This window comes from Siniperca chuatsi, linkage group LG1, assembly GCF_020085105.1.
Source record: "Siniperca chuatsi isolate FFG_IHB_CAS linkage group LG1, ASM2008510v1, whole genome shotgun sequence".
Taxonomy (NCBI): domain Eukaryota; kingdom Metazoa; phylum Chordata; class Actinopteri; order Centrarchiformes; family Sinipercidae; genus Siniperca; species Siniperca chuatsi.
In genome coordinates, this window is record NC_058042.1 from 19,996,167 (window position 1) to 20,017,947 (window position 21,781).

General features: G+C 40.0%; 1 protein-coding gene across 1 annotated transcript in view; it reads right to left on the reverse strand.

Moving 5' to 3' along the window:
- Positions 1-21,781, reverse strand: part of spon1a (spondin 1a) — a 70,250-nt gene that overhangs the window by 39,553 nt on the left and 8,916 nt on the right. Inside the window, exons 4-6 of the mRNA XM_044190293.1 lie at positions 15,626-15,699; positions 15,025-15,147; positions 9,729-9,877 (exon numbers count right to left, since the gene is read on the reverse strand). Coding sequence (XP_044046228.1) covers positions 9,729-9,877; positions 15,025-15,147; positions 15,626-15,699 — 346 coding nt within the window. The remainder of the gene's footprint in view (positions 1-9,728; positions 9,878-15,024; positions 15,148-15,625; positions 15,700-21,781) is intronic.

Genomic DNA, 21,781 nt, shown 5'->3' on the forward strand with positions numbered 1-21,781 from the left:
TGGGTGAGATAGGAGCTCCTCTGATGTTGTAATCAAAGTTATGCTCAGGAATCTCTGATCCATCTGTCCCAGCACATACTCCAAACTATTAATAGACCTAAAAAATTGCTTCGAAATTCCAATGGGATGCAAGGTGGCTGTTATCAGCACATAGCGTAAAGGCTTACACAGCCTTCAGGTGTTAATTAAATCTCCCCTGACATCCCCATATCCTGCCCTGCAGAATAAGCTGCAGTTCAGATACTGCGTAGGTAAAGTCGCCTCAGTCACACCAATCATGCTCAAAACAGGACAGGAGAACATCCTGCGGGCTAGGGAGGAAACGTGGTGACAAGAGAATCGTCCATGCTTAAGGCAGATGAGTTTGTAAGTGTTGACTACTTCTCTATAGAGCTGTGAATTGATTTGCTGACTGTGGTTGTCCTCGGTTGCAATCTCTGAGCCTTGCAGCGCAGTCTGGAAGCCTATAGTGCTGCATGGCACACTCATTCATCAAGCAGCCTGAGCCATCATACAGGCAACTCTAGCAGACCTGGGCCCAGGGCTAGGGGATATTATTAGAGATGAACTGAGGTAACTGCCTTTGATGACCCAGTTCAGGCTGTCTGTCGCTCTCTAAGCTTTTCTTCCATTTTACTAACTTTCATTCTTACTTCCAGAATCCTTTCTCTGTAAGGAGGTCAGTGGCCATTGAGGTTAGATGTACTGCACTGCAGAGTGTGTGATGATTGTGAAACTGTCCACCGCTGGTGAGAAAACGCAATTATACCAGCTCAGTCTGAACCCTGAAGTTTCAAACTAAGGCCAGGTATAATCCATCCATGTGTTTATCATAAATACAACATCAGAGACATCTTATATATCCTTATTGATGCACTGTATCACACAGAATACATAATTCAGTCCAAAACTCACAAGAGACATTAATTCAGCATTACCTCCAAGATGAAAAACAAAACAGAAAACAAAAACATGCTAAAGGCAAAACATTACTTTGCATACATAAACAGTATGAAAGACTACAGAATCTGTCAGAGCTATATATCTTTGCAGAATATATTTAAAGTATGTGTCCATTTGTCCTAACTGACAATATATTCAGGAACTTATACTGTAGTATATGGATGTTTGAAGCAGAATTACATCCAGACGTTATGCTATTGAAGAAATCATGGATTAAAATAAATATCAGCAACTAAAGATAAGCTAAAAGTTATACAAGGAACACAAAAAGGCCTATAGAAAGGGTTATATGTGTGTATATGCCCACAACGCTGTTCCCATTAACCTTTACATGCAGGTAAGTTATATCATGGAGTTGTAGGCAATCTCAAAACACACACATACTCATCAGGACTAAGATGGTTTAGATGCTGTACTCAGCACTGATAACTCAAACGGAAACCCCAACGCAATACAACTGACGAGTAAACTTTTCAACACACTGCTACAAGGACTGGCCAGTTTCACTGCCCTTAAAGTCCATCATCCAATATGAAGCCAGCCTAACCTGATAACATAAATGTCATGTTTTTGTTAGTTCTCTCTAAAGGCAGAGAAGATTCATAGCCACAGAGTAACTATTATTACTGTTTGTGTGCAGTTTGCTCATTCACACACACACACATTCAGAGTAATGAGCTTTTTAATGCATTTGAGGCAAAATAATGCAACATTAGAAATGAAAGATGCTGCACTAAAAGTAATGGAATAAGCAATAACATGGAATTAGCAAAAGCTGTAGAGGTGCAAAAACAGTGTTTCTGAATAATAAATCTCTGCCGTCTTCCTGACGCTTATGAAAAGCTATTATAGACTAATAATAGTGATGGTAACAGATGATAATAGTGTTTACAATAGACAATCGAAAGTTATATTGTGTTTACATACTCTATCATACATATGTCAGACTATAATATCGAGACAAATGTTACGAGGTATAAAACTGTAGTGCACTTGTATTGGATTTGTATGTCAGAAATATGTGAGTGGTCGTGTAGGAATGCTCTACTATGTCCTTAACTGTCAATCACATGTCTGGGAAGACAGACTCCAGGTCCCTAATCTACCAAATGACACAGAGATTGCAGCGAATGGGGGGGCCTCAGAGTCATGGTCTCATTTACATAGGAACAACATAACAGGTAGAGCCATTGGTGAAAACAGATTTGTCGAGGCCACTTCATGAATAAAAGATCACACAGATTTCTAATGAGGGTTTATTGTATTTAGCTGGCCTTGATATTATGAAGATCTAAAAAAAAAATATGAGAAGTCTGTATTCCATATACCAAAACCTCATTCAGGAGAATCAGCACTTCAGCTCCACACAGGTTCTGTTGTGACCTCTAAATATGTCACGTTGAATTGCCACTGCAAAAACCTTTAAGGGGAGTATTTGTGTTGTGTGTGCAATGGACACACCAAAGTAAATCACAGTGGCTACAGTTCCAACAGATGGGATGGAAATGAAATGCACTAGTAATACTTACTATTTACAGGTGAGTAGACATATGGGCTAATACATATGTCTCTTTAACCATGTCTACAATGTGTGTACTACTCAAGTATTTTCATATCTGCTCCACTAAAACACTTACTGTCTGTTTGCAAGCCGTAGCAGTTTTGGCATCAACAACAATACACACACACAAAGAGATAAGGATACACGAGTAAAGTATGACATTTCCAGTTAAACTCACAAATAAAAATAACTCAAAAATACTCATACATATGAACAGATAAACACATAAAACACCACAAGAGAGATGTATTAATAACCTTGATTAATAACTGATAAAAGGGTTGGAAGATTTCCCTTGGAGACTACAGATACAACGCTAACTCAAAACATTGCAATGTTTAGCATAAATTAGAATTTTAATTTCTCTAAATTGTATCATCTCACACTCACAGGAACAAACATTAGAAACAAACATTTAGAGAAAAATTCTGGCACATCCAAATAAGACAAACAAGACTGGAGCAGTGTCCAGTCTTCTCTCTTTTGCCTGCTACTTCTCTCTTATTCCATTCAGTTCTCTGGACACTGGGATGGCTTTATCAAAGCTGCCTCTGGCCAAGATGTCTGAGATTCCAGAATAATCCAGCTTTTATCCCTGTGACTGTGTATGTAGCCCTGAGTCCTGAGCCAGCCAGCTGCACTAAGGACCGGCTAAGTCAACATTAAGGGCGCCACACGCACACACACATAAATAGAGGACACATGTAAACAAGACCTGCATGAATATGCCAACAAACCATACATATTAACCACAAACACATGCCATCTACATTAAAACAAAAACATGTATGGGAAGCTATTATGACCTGTGTGCCTCTTAACAATAAAGTAACATGTTTCTATGACTTCTTCGTAATGAGAAGAATAAATAACCCACTCATATGCCCAAACTACGTGAATGTGCACACTCAGACACACACATGCACATACACAAAGCACATACTGGCTAACTCTACCCCACTGAATTTCAAAATGTGCTTGCCTCTGGCTGTACTGCTCGATTTCGGCAATCATAATAACAGTCTTGGGAACCAAGGCAGGCATTAAGGTTTTCGAGAGCTTTGTTTTCCCAAACAGGAATATCTCTGCTGGGCTCATAAAGCTGACTTTACAGGCCAAGAGAAAACTGCTAGCTGAAATTCAAGAATTATTCCCTCCTAAACTTGGGTGTTTGCTTTTTTTTTCTTAAAAACACACAGCCAGGAAGATACCCAGAAAATAAAATGTTCAGCAAACAGAAATGTGGTGTAGCGACGGAGAAGTGGCCATGGGGGGATGGTGGTGAAGAGGTAGGGAATTTCTGCACGCTCTTATACCCACTGGGGTTTGGCATGGTGCACCATGGCTTGGCAAGGTTGGATATAGAGGTGGGGTCAGGACTTCCCCCTCTGGGAGGCCCCTTTATTGCTAATTGCTATCCCACTGTGGCAAACCTGACCTCACGCAGCAGCATGTGCACAGAAAGATACACGAAGAATACGAGGGCATGACAAGTGGTATGCTGAGAGAGAAGAGAGTGAAGACAAAAGCAGAAACAAAGAAAGATAGAAAAAGAGCCTGTAGCTTATGTGTGAATTATCATGTTAACATCTTCTGCATCCCACTCTGCGGTGTCCAGAGGGCTGAAGTAGCATTTTGAAAAGAGTTACCTACTGTCCACTACAGTAGGTTACTCATTAACAATCAGTAACAATTGTCACAATTGCACCTTGACAAAAGAGACACAGTTTTACATGCCCCTGAGATGCATAAGTTTTCACTTCAGTTAAACAAAACTTAAGTGGTGGCTTATGCATGCCCAAAAGGAAAAGCCTAAAAGAGATAAGAGTTGACTGATTGACATCGCATTAGAAAATACATTCTTCAGTGTATTCATTGCATCCATTTTACATAATAATGCTAAATATTTAGAGACAAATATTATCATGAATGTTCAATTTTGATAAAGGAAATACAGCTAAGCAAAATCACTTTCTTCAAAAATCAACATACAGTATTTTGCGCATAAAAATAACAATTTATACTGTTTGTGAAATACCTAGACATAATACATGTTACCATTTCGGCGTGTTTTACATCACTTAATCCACATTGAAGTTGAAAGTTTGTTACTCCTCTGGCAAAGATTCAGTGTATGGCCTTGTAGGAAATCTATGTGTTTCTGCCTGCATTCTGTATCAATATGTAGTGAATACAAAGCACCAGCAATTTAATTTACATTTTCTATCATTTAACATGTAGTTAAAATTTAGCTCAGTTTTACACTAAGCCGTTTCTCTTGATCAGTCAAGAGATAATGCACAAATTAGCTTTGTGAGGGAACTAACCTGAAATCAGGTAGCAAGAGGTAAAACAAGGAACTGATACGTAAAGTGACTGAATGTAAGTTACAGAAAACAATCCCAAAACTTCTCTCATTTGCTAAATGCTGCATAAAGGGTGATTTTCACTGGTCATTGTAAAAATTATCCATTTATCTGGTACACTGGTCATTCTTTGTTTTCTGATACAGAATGCAGGCAGAAACATGTAGATTTCCTACAGCCTCCTTTAAGACTGTTTGATGGGTCAGTTTCCCCTCTCTGTGTTTCATTATATTATAACATGGCTGAGAAAGGATTTAGCTCAGAGGCACTCGAGAGGAAAAATCTGAACCACTGTGAATCCTAACAGCATTTAAATCCCCAGTCCCTACTTAGCTTGACCCCTTTCAGCAAGCCACTTGTCTCCCTGTGTCAGTGACTTCATACAATAGAGAATACATGCCTACTGTATGAGTATATTGTCCCATAAACACATTTATATAATCATCTCGAATACAACTGTCATTAGAAAGGTGTCAACCTAATCGTAAACTAGACACTTTCATGGAAGATAAAAGGGAGTGAATTTCATTGATGTATCCTACATGTTTGCATGCTGCACGGACCACCATATGCTCTTATAAGCCCAGGCACAAAACAATTAGTTAGCTAAGGAATTAATCAAATGTGGTTGTTGAAAGACTAATTCTGAATGACATCAAGGCGAAGACCAGTTTCATCTCTCATTGTTTGATGAGAGATTGGATCTCAAAAATACATTACAAAACTTAATGAGGCAAGAAAATAATTCAAGTCATTCAGTCTTCTCTAATCCGTTGGCCTTATACAGGTCTTATAGGAGGCATGTGCAGGGGAAAAAAACACAATTCACAATCGCTCATTATCAAAATGTCAACTGTTGAGTGTTTACTTAGTTAGAGGAGCGTGTGCTTTTGTAATGTGTATTCTCTCTTTTCCCTGAGCATCTACTAAATAGTTACATCATTTCTCCAGACATAACAAACTCTGATAAGATTTACGACTCTTATTTATAAAAGTGTACCAAAAGACACATGGGGAAAACAGATTTTTGTGCAGTGAAAAGTGGTTGTGAAGTAATTCTCTGTATACAAAGAGAAACACACATACACACCTGCTCATTCAGTGAGAGTCAAGGACCCAAAGGAAACTGCATATCTATTATTTTCTACCCACGCCCCTGACTGCAGGCCTCCCACTTACAGATGGCAGACCTTACTGTTCTCACGACAACTGAACTGCAAAATTATCATTTGAATCCTTGCAAGGTCCACAGAAAGAGGAGCAGAGGGAGAAAGATTATCAACAAGCTATTTTATTCCATAATAATAACTGATCTTTTGCTCATCATGCAAACTAAATGGGTTAGCCAGCTCTAATGCTCATTGCAGACTGTGAAAGAGCTTTCATCAACCTGGCAATTTTGACTGTGACAAGCAGCAATTGGCATAACAGTTTTAAAAATGTCTATTTGAAACTTGCTCAGAAACATCCTGCACTGACTTCTTACATTCAAAAAGGAAATCTAAGGGTATCCAAGGAGTCACTTATCCTTATAAAAATAAAAAGATGCCAGACAACATTATAAGGACCAAAGTTGTGTCAAGTGACACGGATCTGTATTTCCTGTCATTAATCTGTAATGTCTCTTTTTGGCTCCAGCCTGAGTTGCGTTGTCTCTGCTCTGTGCCCCAGCTGCGGAGCTCAGGATAATAGAGGATTCCGTAAGCATCCGTACTGTGCAATAATGAAAAACACCCCATGCTGCGAGAGGAAATAGGAGATTTCATAATCCGTCTGAGGCCTTGGCCCTGGTTGCTGGTCCATGGAGAGAGTCTCATTAAACTTCTCATTAGTGACACACTGAGCTTCTGTAATGACTGAATGCATATACAAATCACCTCAGACATGAAAGGAGGGACAACAACAACGGACCCAGGCTGCATCCCTGTGCTGCCAAGTCCTCTGATAAGAGCATTTGTACTTGGCAAATGAAACAGTATTGCACATCGGTTTACAGTCTGGAAAGACAATTTGTTAAAAAAAAATAAATAAATAAATAAAATTTAAATGGTTCATCCATTACATTCTATAATTCACCAACTCAAACTTCTGTATGCATTAAACTTCAAGACAAATCACCTATATAACATAATACACTTACTAACCAGGGGGTACTAAACAAGTACAAATTTGATCTGCATCTCTGATGGCAAGCCATCATAAATCAAATCAAGGAAATTCTCGTCCACTGCACTGCAAATTTATGCTGTTCATTTGTATATATGAATTCTTAAAAGGGCAGTAATGGTCACACTCAGGCCATTTCAATATGGTGATTGGCATGGTGTCATGATTGCTTGTGTGCGGTGCAGAGGTGCTGAGACTGTGTGGGTGAAGGCTGTGTTTGAGGAGGCTCTGACATGCAACCATATTTTTATTACCAGCCAGTCACATGGTAAGGGCTGTAATTAGCGGGCCAAGCAGCATGCTTGTATGGAATGGACAAATTAAATTTAGCAAATTGTGCATGTCACATCCTTACTCCTCATTTTAATATATGACAACTATCTTTTAAAAAGGGAAATTCTAAGAACATAAAAAAATACTATGACTGTCATCTATAGTTTTGCAGTTTAATAAAGCTCCAGCTCTAAAGATGTATTTATTCCTATAGGCACATGTAACATTTGATGAGCAGTAACAGCAAGACAGATGGTACAGCACATCCTTGTCCAAGCTCTGAAAGGGTGACTCAGAAATGAAATAAAGCCATCACACTGTGAATTGACATGAGCAGGATAAAGAGGGCTGCGTGTGTGTGTGTGTGTGTGTGTATGTGTGTGTGTATGTTTGTGTGTGTACGCACACATTTGCACGGTCTGCATGCCTGCTTGGCTCTGCAAATGAAACTTCGTATGAACACTCTGATCAGTCCACCCTTTGGCTGGAATGGAGCCTGGCTATGAATATCAATTTTGCATTCATTGCTAGTTGCTCCCCCTGACACCCCACCTGACACAAAAGAGAGTCAGCTTTCTGTTTGTGTCAGCGTTTACCAAGAAGCGCTGCACGGCTGAAAAGAGGGAGCCTCCTTCTCCCAGTCTCCTTACCTCAAGGGCATCAACGGACTCTATGTGTTGTCTGAGTTGTATAAAAGTGGATACACTGAACGTGTGTGGTTGTTGTCTAAGGCAACAAAAGACCACAGCAGCTGTCAACCGCAAAGAACCCATATGTCATGTGAGGCAAAATGACATGACATAGACTCAGTGCAATCAGCTATTTACAGTACGATCATACAGTATGTCCATTATCAAACATATAGGCACCAAACATACAAACAAAAATGTCACTACTTGTCATGTGCAGTGAATAATAGCATGCAGCTTGCTAGTATCAGACTAATCAGGGTTTTTATTGATCGCCTGTGTAATTATCACCCTGCATTCATGTGTCAGCCAGTCCCAATTCACTAGTGAGCAGTTATTCTCGACAACCACAGCTTGAGCCATGCCACACCTAGTGATGATATGATTGTGGGTGGTGAGGAAAATGCCTCATTTCTTCCTGTTCAACCATTTCACCATATCTGCTGATAAGAAAAAGGCCATATACTGCCCAATCCAACTGTTTTATGTCCTGTACATAATTCTCAACCAATCTATAGAAAGCAGAGGGTTGTCCCTCTTAGTTTATGTAACTCATCTCTGGGAAGGCATATATGATGGATTGTGTGGGTAAATTAATTCTCATATCATGTGCTCCAGAAATAATTGCAAATGAACTACAAACACAACAACATTAAATCATAAATAACTAATACAATTGATGTTTTTCAGCACACTTACTGTACTGGTCAATCAAATCTAGTGCCATTTCAATCTCACCTCTAAGCTTAGAAAAAACTCATCTAATGATCCCGGCCAAGAGATGAGAATAATACGAAGAAAGAGTGTGCTGTAATAGCAGTGGGAAGGCGGCAATGACACAGAGACCCCATTGCTCACACTATGCTCCCATTATCTGCTGTGACTCCAGGTCTTTAATATTAGCCAACAATAAGCACTCTGCAGGACCATCTGCTCTGCCAGCACGGGTTATTCTAAAATACCACGCTATTTGTGGTGATAATAAACATGAGAGGCAAAGGAGGGAAAAAGAAGTGGAGTACAAGAAATATATGAAAATAACAACTAAATATGTAAAAGTAAGGTGAAAGCTGAAAAAAGCAGTTTAAAAGTGAAAGTAGAGAAAGTTTCCCTTGGGCACAGTAGGGGAGACATAACTCAACCTAGTTTGAATCAATTACTAATTAACTGAGTTGATGAAGGAAATACAGTAGCAGCTACTTCCTGTAGATGCTACCGCCAAAGCACCTCCTGAGTATTATGAGGGTTGTGTCAAGGCCCAGAGTCTGATCAAAGATGAACTGATATGCAACAATATAATTCTTATTTATAATTGGCCTCATTTCAAGACACACCAGAAAGTGAAATCTCCATCCAACCTTTTCTTTTAACATCCAAACTAGGTGCTACAGAGACACCCCGTGTCAAAGCAATACTGGATACTGTCATCCCATACTAAACTCAGATGTGCACGCCCTGGAACATCCACTGCGGCTCCAGCAGTGTTATGCAACTCATTTCTTACCAGTTTTAGTCAAGGCAAAACATTCCAGAAAGAAAACTGAATATTTGTATCAGTAAACTCATGCATTTGTAAAATACCCTGACTAAATCTAAAAAATGTAAATGTCTATCCTGAAAATGTTTTTTTTTTTTTTTATCCTTTTCCATTCTACTTTATATACAACATGTACAGTGCTTCAGTCATCTCCTAGTGCTGGAGAATCTTACCTTCTGTCTGATCTCTTCCTCCATTTTGACCGGGGAGCCCAGCTCAGCTACCTGTTTAACTCCATCACTGGCAAAGCCACCATATTCCCACAGCACATAGTTCTTAGAGTGAGAAGCACCAATGATGGCTGACCAGTGATTGGCACGACCTGGTGAAATAAGACAATAAAACATTGCATTAGTTGGACATCTCAACCTGTTTCCCAAAGTTATCTCTGCATCATTCGATTATCAGATAATTTTTGCCACTCTAGAGCATAGACTGTATATAAAGATGGACAACATGCCAGCTCCCTAAAAGTGAAGCCAAAACATCTCGATCGCCCCTGATGACTGACTGCAGTATAGGTCATAAACCCCGCCCCCTCCCTGTTAATGAATGGGACATGGGCCAAACTAAAAACTCAAAGTACATGTCACATTTTTATGAAAGTTTAGGTAGTTCTTATCACGCTGATGTATGTTCAAGTGTTAATTTTTCTGATAAGTTTGGTTTTAATTTGTTATCTGATGCTATAAAAACAGGGTTTCACATCATGACTGACAGCTGATTTCTGTTCGTGACTGAGTCGGCCGGGTGTATGGCGGGACCTAGATACCACAGCTCCAACGACAATCACTACTGCACAGACTCCAGCTCCAAATGACTTCAAAAGCACAAGATGGCTGCTTCCGTATCCGGGATATTTTGGCTTCATTACACGTCATCCATCTATATATACAGTCTATGCTCTAGAGGCATGGCTCTAGAGATGCCAATGATGATCCATCTGTTGATTGATACATTAGTCTGTTGACTGAAATACCAAGCACCTCTTTCAGTGCAACATAAATATTGACAAACAGTGATTTGTTTCAGTCTAAAAAATATTCCTTATTGCTGCAAACCACCTACAGTGTATTACTTTAATTTTATGCTCCCTCATAATCCTTTCAGTCTCTCTCTCTATCTCTCTCACTAAGGACAAAAGTGTGTGTGCCCAAGTGACATGGAAAAAGGGATAGTGGAGCTCTATATCTGCCCTATACCTGTAAGCATACACAGAATGCAGCAGTGGTAGTATCTATGATGATCCATCAGAGGTGACAGCACAGGCTAAAGCAAACAGCCTTACACAATTAACTTAGAGACAGTGGAAGCTAAAGCCCTGCCGTGACCTCCACTGTTGTGTAAGGCATAATAAGGCATGGAGTACAGCTGTTCATCTAGTATTGATGGGCTCTCTGTTGATGTTTACAGGTCATTTGGGGGTATCCTTACCATCTCACTGTGGGCCCACAGTGGTCTGACATGTCTACCTCAACAGCACAGAAACTGGTTGTCTCATATTCCTTTATTATCCCACCTACTATCATATTATTCCCCCGCCTAGTATGTTATAATGTTCATGGACTGGAATGACATCCAGCTACATCACCCTGAGAGCACAATGATGATTTTGCAGACCCAATCATCATAAAATGTATGCTTGAGTCCTTTGAGTCTAAACAGACATAAACTTCAGACAGCTACTCATCAAGCTGAAAGATTATCATTGTGCCATGTAAGAGAATATTTTACTTGAATAACTTCACCATTTGTCTGAACACTATTATACCACCTATTTAGTCAAGGTGAGGTTCACTCAAACAGGTCATAGGTCTGGCTCTTATCTTTATGCCCTAAATAGAGCCCTTACTCTGCAGTTCTGTAAGTCCCTTTCTGCCTTCTGCTGGTTCTCAGTGTGAGTCTGAACAAGGATTAATCGCTCTGATAATCTAATCTCTGTGTTTGCAGTATTCCTGTAATGGTATATTGTGGAAACTTAAACAGTTATAGGACATTGCAGGCATGGCACTTTCAAATAAATGACTTTTTATTTCAACCAAATTGTATTTTACTGAAATCCGTATGAATGGTTGAAAGCATAGCTAAAAGGATAATTGTATGCCCAGAATGATGATTGTATCAGCTATCACAGGATTAGTGTCCATGGTGCTGGACTTGCTCTTGTTTAATAAGTCCAGTAGATGCAGCCCCTTAGTATCCAACACATTTTGCTGTTCTCAGGTGCTATTTTCAGGGTTTGTTGCAGAGACCTTGATATTTCTTTGTCTATTGTCTTCCTAAAGTTTGGCATGACCTTGATATACAAGTTCCTACTCACTGCACTGAATATTTGCTTTGAAATATTTTACTGTCTTTGACCATTAATGCATTATCTGTAAATATAAATGTTAACATGGTTATTAACATGTACAGCATAAAGTTCAGTTTTGCATCTTAAATGGCAAAAATGCCTTAACATACCCCATTGAAAATTAAAAGCATATGAAAGAGTTCCTGATGTCTCGAATACTCAGTGTAAAACATTTAACCCAAACCCTAACTTTATCAAAAAGATAAAGTATGATTTTGATTAATATAGAATTGTCTTTGAATGGGTTTGACTCCTAACAGCCCTTGCTTTAATGTAGTGATACAGGGCCTACAAAGGAGAAGTTTGTTTTGGATGTTTGTAGTTTGAAAAAGTGGAAATGGTTGGTTCCTTGCATGTAGCGAGGATTACAGAAGCAGAAAATGCTCTTTTTCCCAACATACCCGCCCATCAAACCATTTCTGTCTTGACTGTCAAGATTTTTTCAAACACATTAGTTGTTTAATATTTTTGTTGATGGCCCTTAATGAAATTTTAAGGCCATTTGTGCCCCAAGCTTTCATAAATGTCTGACCCTGGCAGGCAGGGAGTCATTGCCAATAACTAAATAACTTTAACATTATGGCTCCGGTTAGCAGTTTTATATCCATCATCAGGTTTTTTCCTCCAAAGGTTGAGGCAGTATTAGTTTACTTCTAAAAGATGGGTATAACTTGAAGACAGTCTCCTCCTCTTCAATGCAGTTTTGGTAGGGTCAGTGTCATGGCTGGTTTCCATCTTCAATTTCTGGAAATGTTTTTTATAGAGCAGTGACATGATATGTGCTGATAGCTGCAAAGTGCCTATTAATGACCTAACACAATTTTACAGGGATGTGTTAGGAATATGGAGCCTCATAAGGATATAACTAGGGGGACCCTTTGACCTCTCTCTACACGTTAATAGGACTCTCTGATCCATGGTGCATTGCTGGACGTCAGAACTAGACTTAACAGAGATATTCAACAGACCCCTGATTAAATAGCAATGCAGCTGGGAACAGGTCAACAAGATTGTTGTGCAGCTGATGCAGACAGAAGTAAACTGTGCTAAATACATAACTATATTATGTATGTATTATTTTGTTGTTTATTTATAGGGGACAGTGCACAAAAAATAGATTGATTAGACAGTTAAAACAATGATGCGGATGTTTGAATTTAAAAGGAGACCAACCAGAATCTAGCTGTGGTGTTCAAGAGCTTTGATAGGGCTTGGTTAAAAGTGAATTTTGTCTACTGCAAATCAATGACAATTCTCCTCATGTTTGTGAATGTATCATATAAAGCGTCATATAAATAATATGAAACCACTTTATATTTTGTCAAGGGGAAGACGTTGTTGGCTAGGCTAAGCATACAGGAGATGGAAGGAAGCTGATGTTTTGGTGTATATGTTTTCAGTCTGGACTTCAATATATTGCTTCCCTTGCGTAAGAGGAAATTGACTATGACAGGGTACTTCTTTATTTGGTCAATAAAGGAATGTTAAACTGTTTCTCCCTCTTTCTCTCTCTCTCTCTCTCTCTCTCTCTCCAGTTAATACCATAAAACATCTTTGTTGACAACCCAGCCATTGTCCGTCTCAATATACTCTCTATGTCCAAGCAAGCTGCCGTCGCTGGGGTTGAATAGCCATGCACTGCTGCATGACTTAAAATGGGGACAAAAGGGAGAAAGAAAATAGAACTGCCAAGGTTATCATGTCGGCAGTAAAAAATAAAAAGTCCTGATGGCCTGTTTTACGGTGAATTTTTGGTCTCAGAAAGGCTCCTGCACTTGAAGGACATATTAAAAATAAAAGGATGACATGTGACGTATCTCAGGTAGCAAAAACGCCTGAGTACTTGCCCCAGAAAGAAAAAGTCAGACCAAGTTTACTTATAGCAACATTTTTGTTGGGTTTTGATTGGAAAGTATCATCAGAACTCAAATAAGGACAGATCATCATGTGCTTACTGTGCTGCGGTCAGTGAATATGATTGTCCAGTGCAATATCTGCAGTGTTATAATAACTGGTTACCTAGGATATGACTTTGTGCAAGGAGAAATCCAACTGTAGCATCCTAAGAGTCGGGATGAAATACAAACCACACAGCTTGCCCTATCCTCTTTTAAGTTGATCTATCTGCGAGGTGTGTGTTTGAGGATCTGTGTGTGAGAGTGAGTCACATACCAACTACTCCCACCATAAGACAGTAAATTAGGGCTTCTTTCGATCTCAGGGTTTATCTTATTCCAGTCTAATCAGTGTATTGATCTGACCGGCGAGAGCCTGATTTAGACAAGAGAGCCGATGTAATCCTTAAGTCCATTCACATCCTGATAGTGTGGTTCAAGGTTATACACACATCACACCCAACCATAGTACCATACTGAGGCTCACCACCCACATCACTATTGAGAGCCACATACCAGGGCTAAACCACCCACATGTTGGGAACATATACTAGAGGTTTTGAGGCTACGATGCTACAGTCGAGATTAAAGGCTGCCGATATTCTATATTTTTGCTACTGTTCTATTCTATTAAAAAACAAAAATCAACAATGTGTTAGTCTGTTTCTCAATACAAGCCCAATTGTTCATATTCAAGACTTAAATCTTAAATCTTAAAAAAGTTTCATGAGTATAAATTTTCATTTTTTTTAAAAGGATAAATATTTTCCCAAAACAGCTGGGCACTAGTTTTTAGCAAATGTTACTCAAAAGGGAGTAAATAGTGCATCAGTGGGGGACTAAGTTTAGTGTGGTGTGATTTGGTGAGCTAGTGAGTATTTACAGCAGCAGGATGGTGTATGTGGAATCAGCTGAAAATAAACTACAAAACCCATGTTCATCATAATGAAGGGACATGTCAAGTAACGAAACGGTGCCGCTCATTGGAAAACAATGGAGGTCTATGGCATGGTAGTCTATGGAATTTACTGTAACAGGCTTTTGCTACACAGGCAATACTTACGAGCATGATCAATGCACTGCTGGTTTAGGTCTTTTCATGGGATTTTTTCACAGTTAAAAAACATATCATCACATCACACATAATATCACCAGACTTATTCTTTAAATTAGTGATGGAGCTGAGGTGATGTGGCAAAGAGTAATGGAATTTGTGCTTACGTGGGTAGTCTTTGGGATGAATCTTCTCTGACCAGTTCCCAAAGAAGGTGACTCTGTATTTTGCTGTTCCACAGGCACAACAGTCGAGCAGAGGTTTATCCGTAGCGTCTCCATACAGGGATTCTGTACAGTAATGAGGGGAGGGGAGAGAAGGGAAAAAGTAAAAGAGCCAGAGAGAGAAGTACAGAAGACCATGAGATAGGTATAGAGCGATTGCTCATTAGTATAAGGAGCAGATGAGAGTGGTGCCCATCATACAGGAGATGGATGGTTTAAGAAAGTGGGGAGCCAAAGGGAGAAAGAGAGGGGGGAAAGGGGAGAAAAGGGGGAGGATGTGCAGCACAGTTCTTTTGATCAGTTGCTCAGTATGGCATCCAATGTCATGCACAGCCAGGGGTTACACTCATTTACAGTCATTCAAATACCAGAGCATAACAGCAGAGAGGAAAGACCCTGCATCAAAATCAAGAAATGGAGTAAAAGAAGACAGACAAACAAGAGAGACTATCAGCAGAAAGTGAAATAGAGAACCAGCAGGGAGATTGAAGGAATAACAAATTCATGGTAAATTATTTATTCCATGTCAATAAAAGAAGCCTACCTTTCTCACACATTCGCTTGGTGAGTGAGCCTTCATCCTGGAAATAGATTATCCTCTTCTGTACAATGCTTGCCCTACACAGAGAGAACAAGAAGAGAGGGAGGCAGAGAGGTGTGAAGTTTGATGGGGGCAGCACCAAGTTCAAATGTAGGCATAAGGGGCAAAAGTAAGAGTGAATGTCACAACAGGAAAAGACTGGAAAAGATGAGAAACATTTGGAGAAGCTGTGAGGTTTCAAAAACAAAGAGAATACAACAGACAGCAGGAAATGTGGAAAATCTTAATCTTAAAATCTGGTAGAGTCTGAACAGTGGATTGTGGCAGATGGAACAGGTTCAGAGTTATTCATAATCATCCTCCTGTTTTTTTTTTTTTTTTTAGAAGAGTCCTAAAAGCAGGAATCAGGGCACACAGGGAAATTGCTGTCTTTCAGACGAAGGCATTCAATGTCTCATACAAAGACCACAAAACCATGCATCCGCATTAAGATATACATATGCATAGAAATGAGAGGTTGAAAAACTAAGGAAAAAACTGAAAAAAGAGACATCAACTGCAATAGTGATTTTTCCATTGAAGAAAATCCCTATGGCACTGTGTAAGGAAACTATGCAGAAATGCACAGACACACTATATAGAAGGCTATGCATTGTGTTGATAAGAACTGATTGACAGGCCAACAGTAATGCTCCCCAAAATGTGAGGCCTGGCAGAGGGGAGCTTCTCTGGATTGAGCTGTCTAAGAGGCTTGTTCCACTGGGTGGTGGGGAACACAGGTCTGAGAGGGGCCTTGACATGTAAATCAGCCACAAACAAACCTTTTCAGAGGCCAGCAGACACCTAACTTCCTCACAAACACCAGCCTTTTAAACCAGCCATGGCTGCAGGAAGGTTTCTATGGGGATAAAACCCAACAATGAGGTGCTGGATGGAGGTGCTGTGGTAAGGTCTGATCCAGGTGGGCCCAGTCCAGCTGGACTGTTTGGATACTATTTATTCTGGAGTATCACACTAAGCTGAGCTGTGTTGTGCTCTGTTGAGCTGAGCTGATCCCAGAACCGGTCCCTCACAGCAAGAAAATTCATATAGTGACATGGGGACAGAAAATGTACATTAACCTAGACGATGAGAGAAATGAGACATTCATGGTTGTTTTTAAACCCACAAATGCGGTACAACTCACTTAACTTAATTCTCAATTTTATAGGGAAATAATTCACTGATTTATTGGTTTGGGGATAGGTAGTTGTACCGTCCACATCTCTACAGCATCAGTGATATACGTGTTTTAACATAACAATGGGTCTCATGCAATCCCTGTGTCTGTGAAACAGAATAATAGTATATATATATATATATATGAGAGAAAGGCAGTATACGTGATTAAGAATAGTTGTGTGAGAGAGAGTTTGACTGAAATGGTAAAAATAAAAAGATCTGGGCTTTGATTTCAAGATGCTGTAAGCCACAACTGCCTTCCTTTTCAGTCAAAATACCTTTTTAATTAAACCCTCTCTTACATGCTACTATTCTCCCCCACATGCAACGTCATTCCTCCTCACAGAAAATCACTCTCTCTCGCATGTTATCATACTCACACACACACATAATTATACTCCTATACAGTACATTGTCAGTACACTCATTTTGTCTCACACACATTATACTAATTCACACACACACACACACACACACACGACTATTCTCTCACATACACAATCGTTTCTCTCTTTTACACTCAATTCAATTCATTCAATCTCATTCAAACACACCATAATTCACTCTGTCTCACATGCATACAGTACTATAAAGGGTATATTGGTGTATATGTGAGATTATGATAGGGGGTGGGAGAGCAAGTATGATTTGTGGCCAAAAACGGCCTCTCATAACATGGATGAAATGATTCAAGGTAAGCGACACCACCAGCACATCTCTAATTGTTCACGCTTTAATTCAATCTCACCCCAATTTCACATATCTCCCTGAGAGAGAGGAGCACACTCTGCCTCACTGCTTGCCCACTTCCCTGGGCTGGCCAGACAATCAAGCAGAGTAATGCTTATTTAACATCCAATTTAAATTCTATCTCACTTTGCCGGATCCACGCTACCACCGATCCCGATCACCCCAAAAGTGCACTGATTTGAATGTGTGTGTCTGTGTGTGAGGGAGGGAATATATATGCATGTGTGAGAGCTTAACAAAAAGAGAGAAAGAGGAGAGAGTGAGAAAGAGAAAAAAAAGCAAAAAGAAAAGAGCAAGATAGATTTTGTCTTTCTATGGCTACATTTCCATTTGCAAGCCCAATGGATGTTTAAAAGAAGAAAATAAATTCTCATTTTGTTCTTTCTGCTGCTGCTACAAATCGAACTTACAAAAAAGGAACAACAAAGAGACAACAAATAAATCCTCTGCACAGAAGGTTTACATTAACTTCTATGGGTTTGCTTGACTATAATGTCCTGTCGAAGTCCTTCTTGATCTGTCCCATCATTGTGCTGAATGAGATAAACAGATTCTGACAGCTGCACGTGGTTGCAACATTCATCTGATCACTGATGCACTGTCTCACTCAGACAGCCTATCAGAACACATCACACTACCCTCCATATCGCACGCCAGAGGGAGATGACAAATAAATTGCTTCCTACCTACAAATGGAAAGATAAAAGATAGTGGTAACTTCAATGGCGACTGCAATATATGGATTATATTTTGACGTGACTTATTTTGGCTTTGTAGAACAACCAGGATGTAGCCAACCACAAGGATTCAGTTGTGACAGTAGCTCTTGACTAGAGTCCCACTTTTTGTCATCGGACAATTGCAGGTCATGTTTGATTTTATTATATATATATAATGATTGATATTCTAAGTTTTCCCTAATGAGCAGAATGGAAGCCAATTATTTTCAATCCAATTAGACACAAAGATGTTTGATTTAGAACAAAGTTGGCTAAAAAGATAAGACAAAAAAGTACAGTCTGGATAAAAACTACAGGAACAGAGATGGGGAGATTAACAATGACAAGTTTTACATTTTAAGAGCATTTAGCAGTCACTCATCTGCCATTTGTAATCAAGCAGCAGTATAAAAATCATTACTCATTTTTTAGAAACCCCAAGCTGAAAAGCAACCCTTTCACTGATTTCTTCAGGTTTAAATTTTTTAAGTCTGTTGTGCCTCTGACTAGGGTTGGGTTCTGATAGCCGGTTGCAGTTGGCCTGGATTTGTTAAGCTCAGAGGTTAACAAATCTATAAAATCTATTTCTCCTCGCTCTGCTTTCTTAGCAAAGAGCAAAACATTCAAGTAGCAGCTTCTGATGTCACTTTCGCTGGTTAAGATGACCAGCGTCACTAGCAGTAATTAGCTGTAGCTAATAACAAATTCTGTAAGTGTTCTCTGCAAGCTAGTGCCTGTACTGACTAAAGAGATATATACACACACATATATATATACATATATATACATATATACATACATACATACATATATACATATATACATACATACATACATATATATATACATATATACATACATATATATATACATATATACATACATATATATATACATATATACATACATATATACATACATATATATATACATATATACATACATATATATATATATATATATATATATATATATATGTGTGTGTATTATATATGTTAAGTTAAGACGCGAAAAGCTCCTCACCATGCATGGAGGGTTCCATCCCAAATCCAGCACCCTGAGACTACACTAGCTGTAAGGAAGGCGGCCGTGGACTAGTGAGTGTGAGAGCCACTATCCAGGATGAAACATCCAAGATCCACAAGTACATCCAAGATAAGGCCCCAACAGATGACGTGCTCAGGGAATGTCTCAGGCAATGGGGAACAGAGGAAGACGTGCTGGAGGAAGGACCATCATGGGAGGACAAACCCCTACACGGGATGTACCACCGGAACATAACTGAAGTGGCTGATATCTACCAATGGCTAGATCGGGCTGGATTGAAGGACAGCACAGAGGCACTCATCATGGCTGCACAGGAGCAGGCCCTGAGCACCAGAGTAATAGAGGCCCAGATCTACCACACCAGACAAGACCCAAGGTGTAGGCTGTGCAAAGAGGCCCCTGAGACAATCCAGCACATAACTGCAGGGTGTAAGATGCTGGCAGGAAAAGCATACATAGAGCGCCATAACCAAGTAGCTGGCATAGTGTACAGGAACATCTGCACTGAGTATGGACTGGAAACCCCAAGGTCAAAGTGGGAAACACCTCCAAAGGTGGTAGAGAATGACCGAGCCAAGATCCTGTGGGACTTCCAGATCCAGACTGACAGAATGGTAATGGCGAACCAGCCTGACATCGTGGTGGTTGACAAACAGCAGAGGAAAGCCGTTGTGGTTGACGTGGCAATACCAAGCGATGGCAACATCAGGAAAAAGGAACATGAGAAACTAGAGAAGTACCAAGGGCTCAGAGAAGAGCTGGAGAAGGCCTGGAAGGTGAAGGCAACAGTGGTGCCCGTGGTCATCGGAGCACTCGGGGCAGTGACCCCCAAACTGGAGGAGTGGCTACAGCAGATCCCTGGAAGAACACCAGACATCTCGGTCCAGAAGAGTGCAGTACTGGGAACAGCAAAGATACTGCGCAGAACCCTCAAGCTCCCAGGCCTCTGGTAGAGGACCCGAGCTCGAAGGATGAGACCACCCGCGGAGGGTGAAGGACAAAGTTTTTTTTTTATATAAGAAAGCTAAACTGAATTAGATCTGTTAAGGGATTCGAAAGGAATCGGATTCAATAAGCAGTTCTAAAATGGATTTGAATTTGATAAAATACTATCAAATCCCATCCCTATCTCTGACCATACCAGCATCACTACTGGGCATTCTCAGGAGTGTGCTCTGTGACACCTGTATTCACACCTAACAGTGATGCCCAAGTGTACTGAACACACCCTGAATACATCTACATCTGCAGGAAGGTGAGAAATACAACCACAGAAAGTCAGCAAAAACAAGATTTTAGTAGTGTAGGGGTCAGTTCCACAACACCCAGTGAAACTTCAACATGTAGAATACATTTTCACAAAACAAGAGTAGGATACCAGCAACAGAGACACAGTGAAGGAAACCTTGACGTGATTTGATTCTAGCACATAAGAAAGCCGAAAATAACTGGATTCGATGGTTAAGACTTTCGAAGTCACTGCTCTGAGTTCAGGAGTTTGAATGAGCATCCTTGCCTGACCCTATCATCACGGACCAACCTTAGACAGGATCAAACCACCAAGCTCAGTCTTTCCATCTAAAAGACAGTCATGCCCATGAATTATACTGCAGAAAACCACTTGGGAGGAGCAAGATTCCGGGGACAACATTTGAGTCGCAGGAGCTTTCCAACAGAAAAACACATGCCACACACACACTTCTAATTTCATGGCCAGATGTCGTTTTTTTTAAATAACCATGATATGTTACAGGCAGGCAGACCGATGGGCAGTGACAGAGCTCTTCTGGGATACAGAATGAAATTTAAAGCAAATACTTTCTCCTGCCTGTGGTGGTAATGAAACTGTGTGTGTGTTTATGTACCTATGTTTCTCAGCTGGTATGGCCTATATGATAACACAGCCATAGTGTACAAGAATATATCTCCTTCTGAACAGTTTTCATATAAAAAGCCCTGCACTTGTCAGTTAGTTACCGGAGTTGTACCTCCTGAATCAATAGGACTTTATTAAGACATACAAAACCTTGTGACCTTGTCTTTATGACTGCTAGGTAGGGGAGAAGAACAGTGGCAAATACCCACTCCCAGCCTGTAATAATGATTTTCAGAGGCATCTCTTTTGAACTGTAGGCTTCTCACTCTCTCCCTCTCCTGTTGTCTGCGCCCTGGTATTACATCCACATCTCTGCGCTTTCAAGTATCTCTTTCTAGGCTGTACGCTCTGTCACACTTTCAGACTTTTTCCTCTATCCATGTGCTTAACTGAATACAATTCTGCCATCAACACGCTGGTCTCTATGAGGAGAGCAGAAGTGCCATACAACATGACCTGTTGTGAGAAAACTATGAGATGAAAAGAGATGAAAACAAAGAGGAGACGGATAAAAAGAGTGGAGGAGAGAGTGAGGAGCAGAGAGAA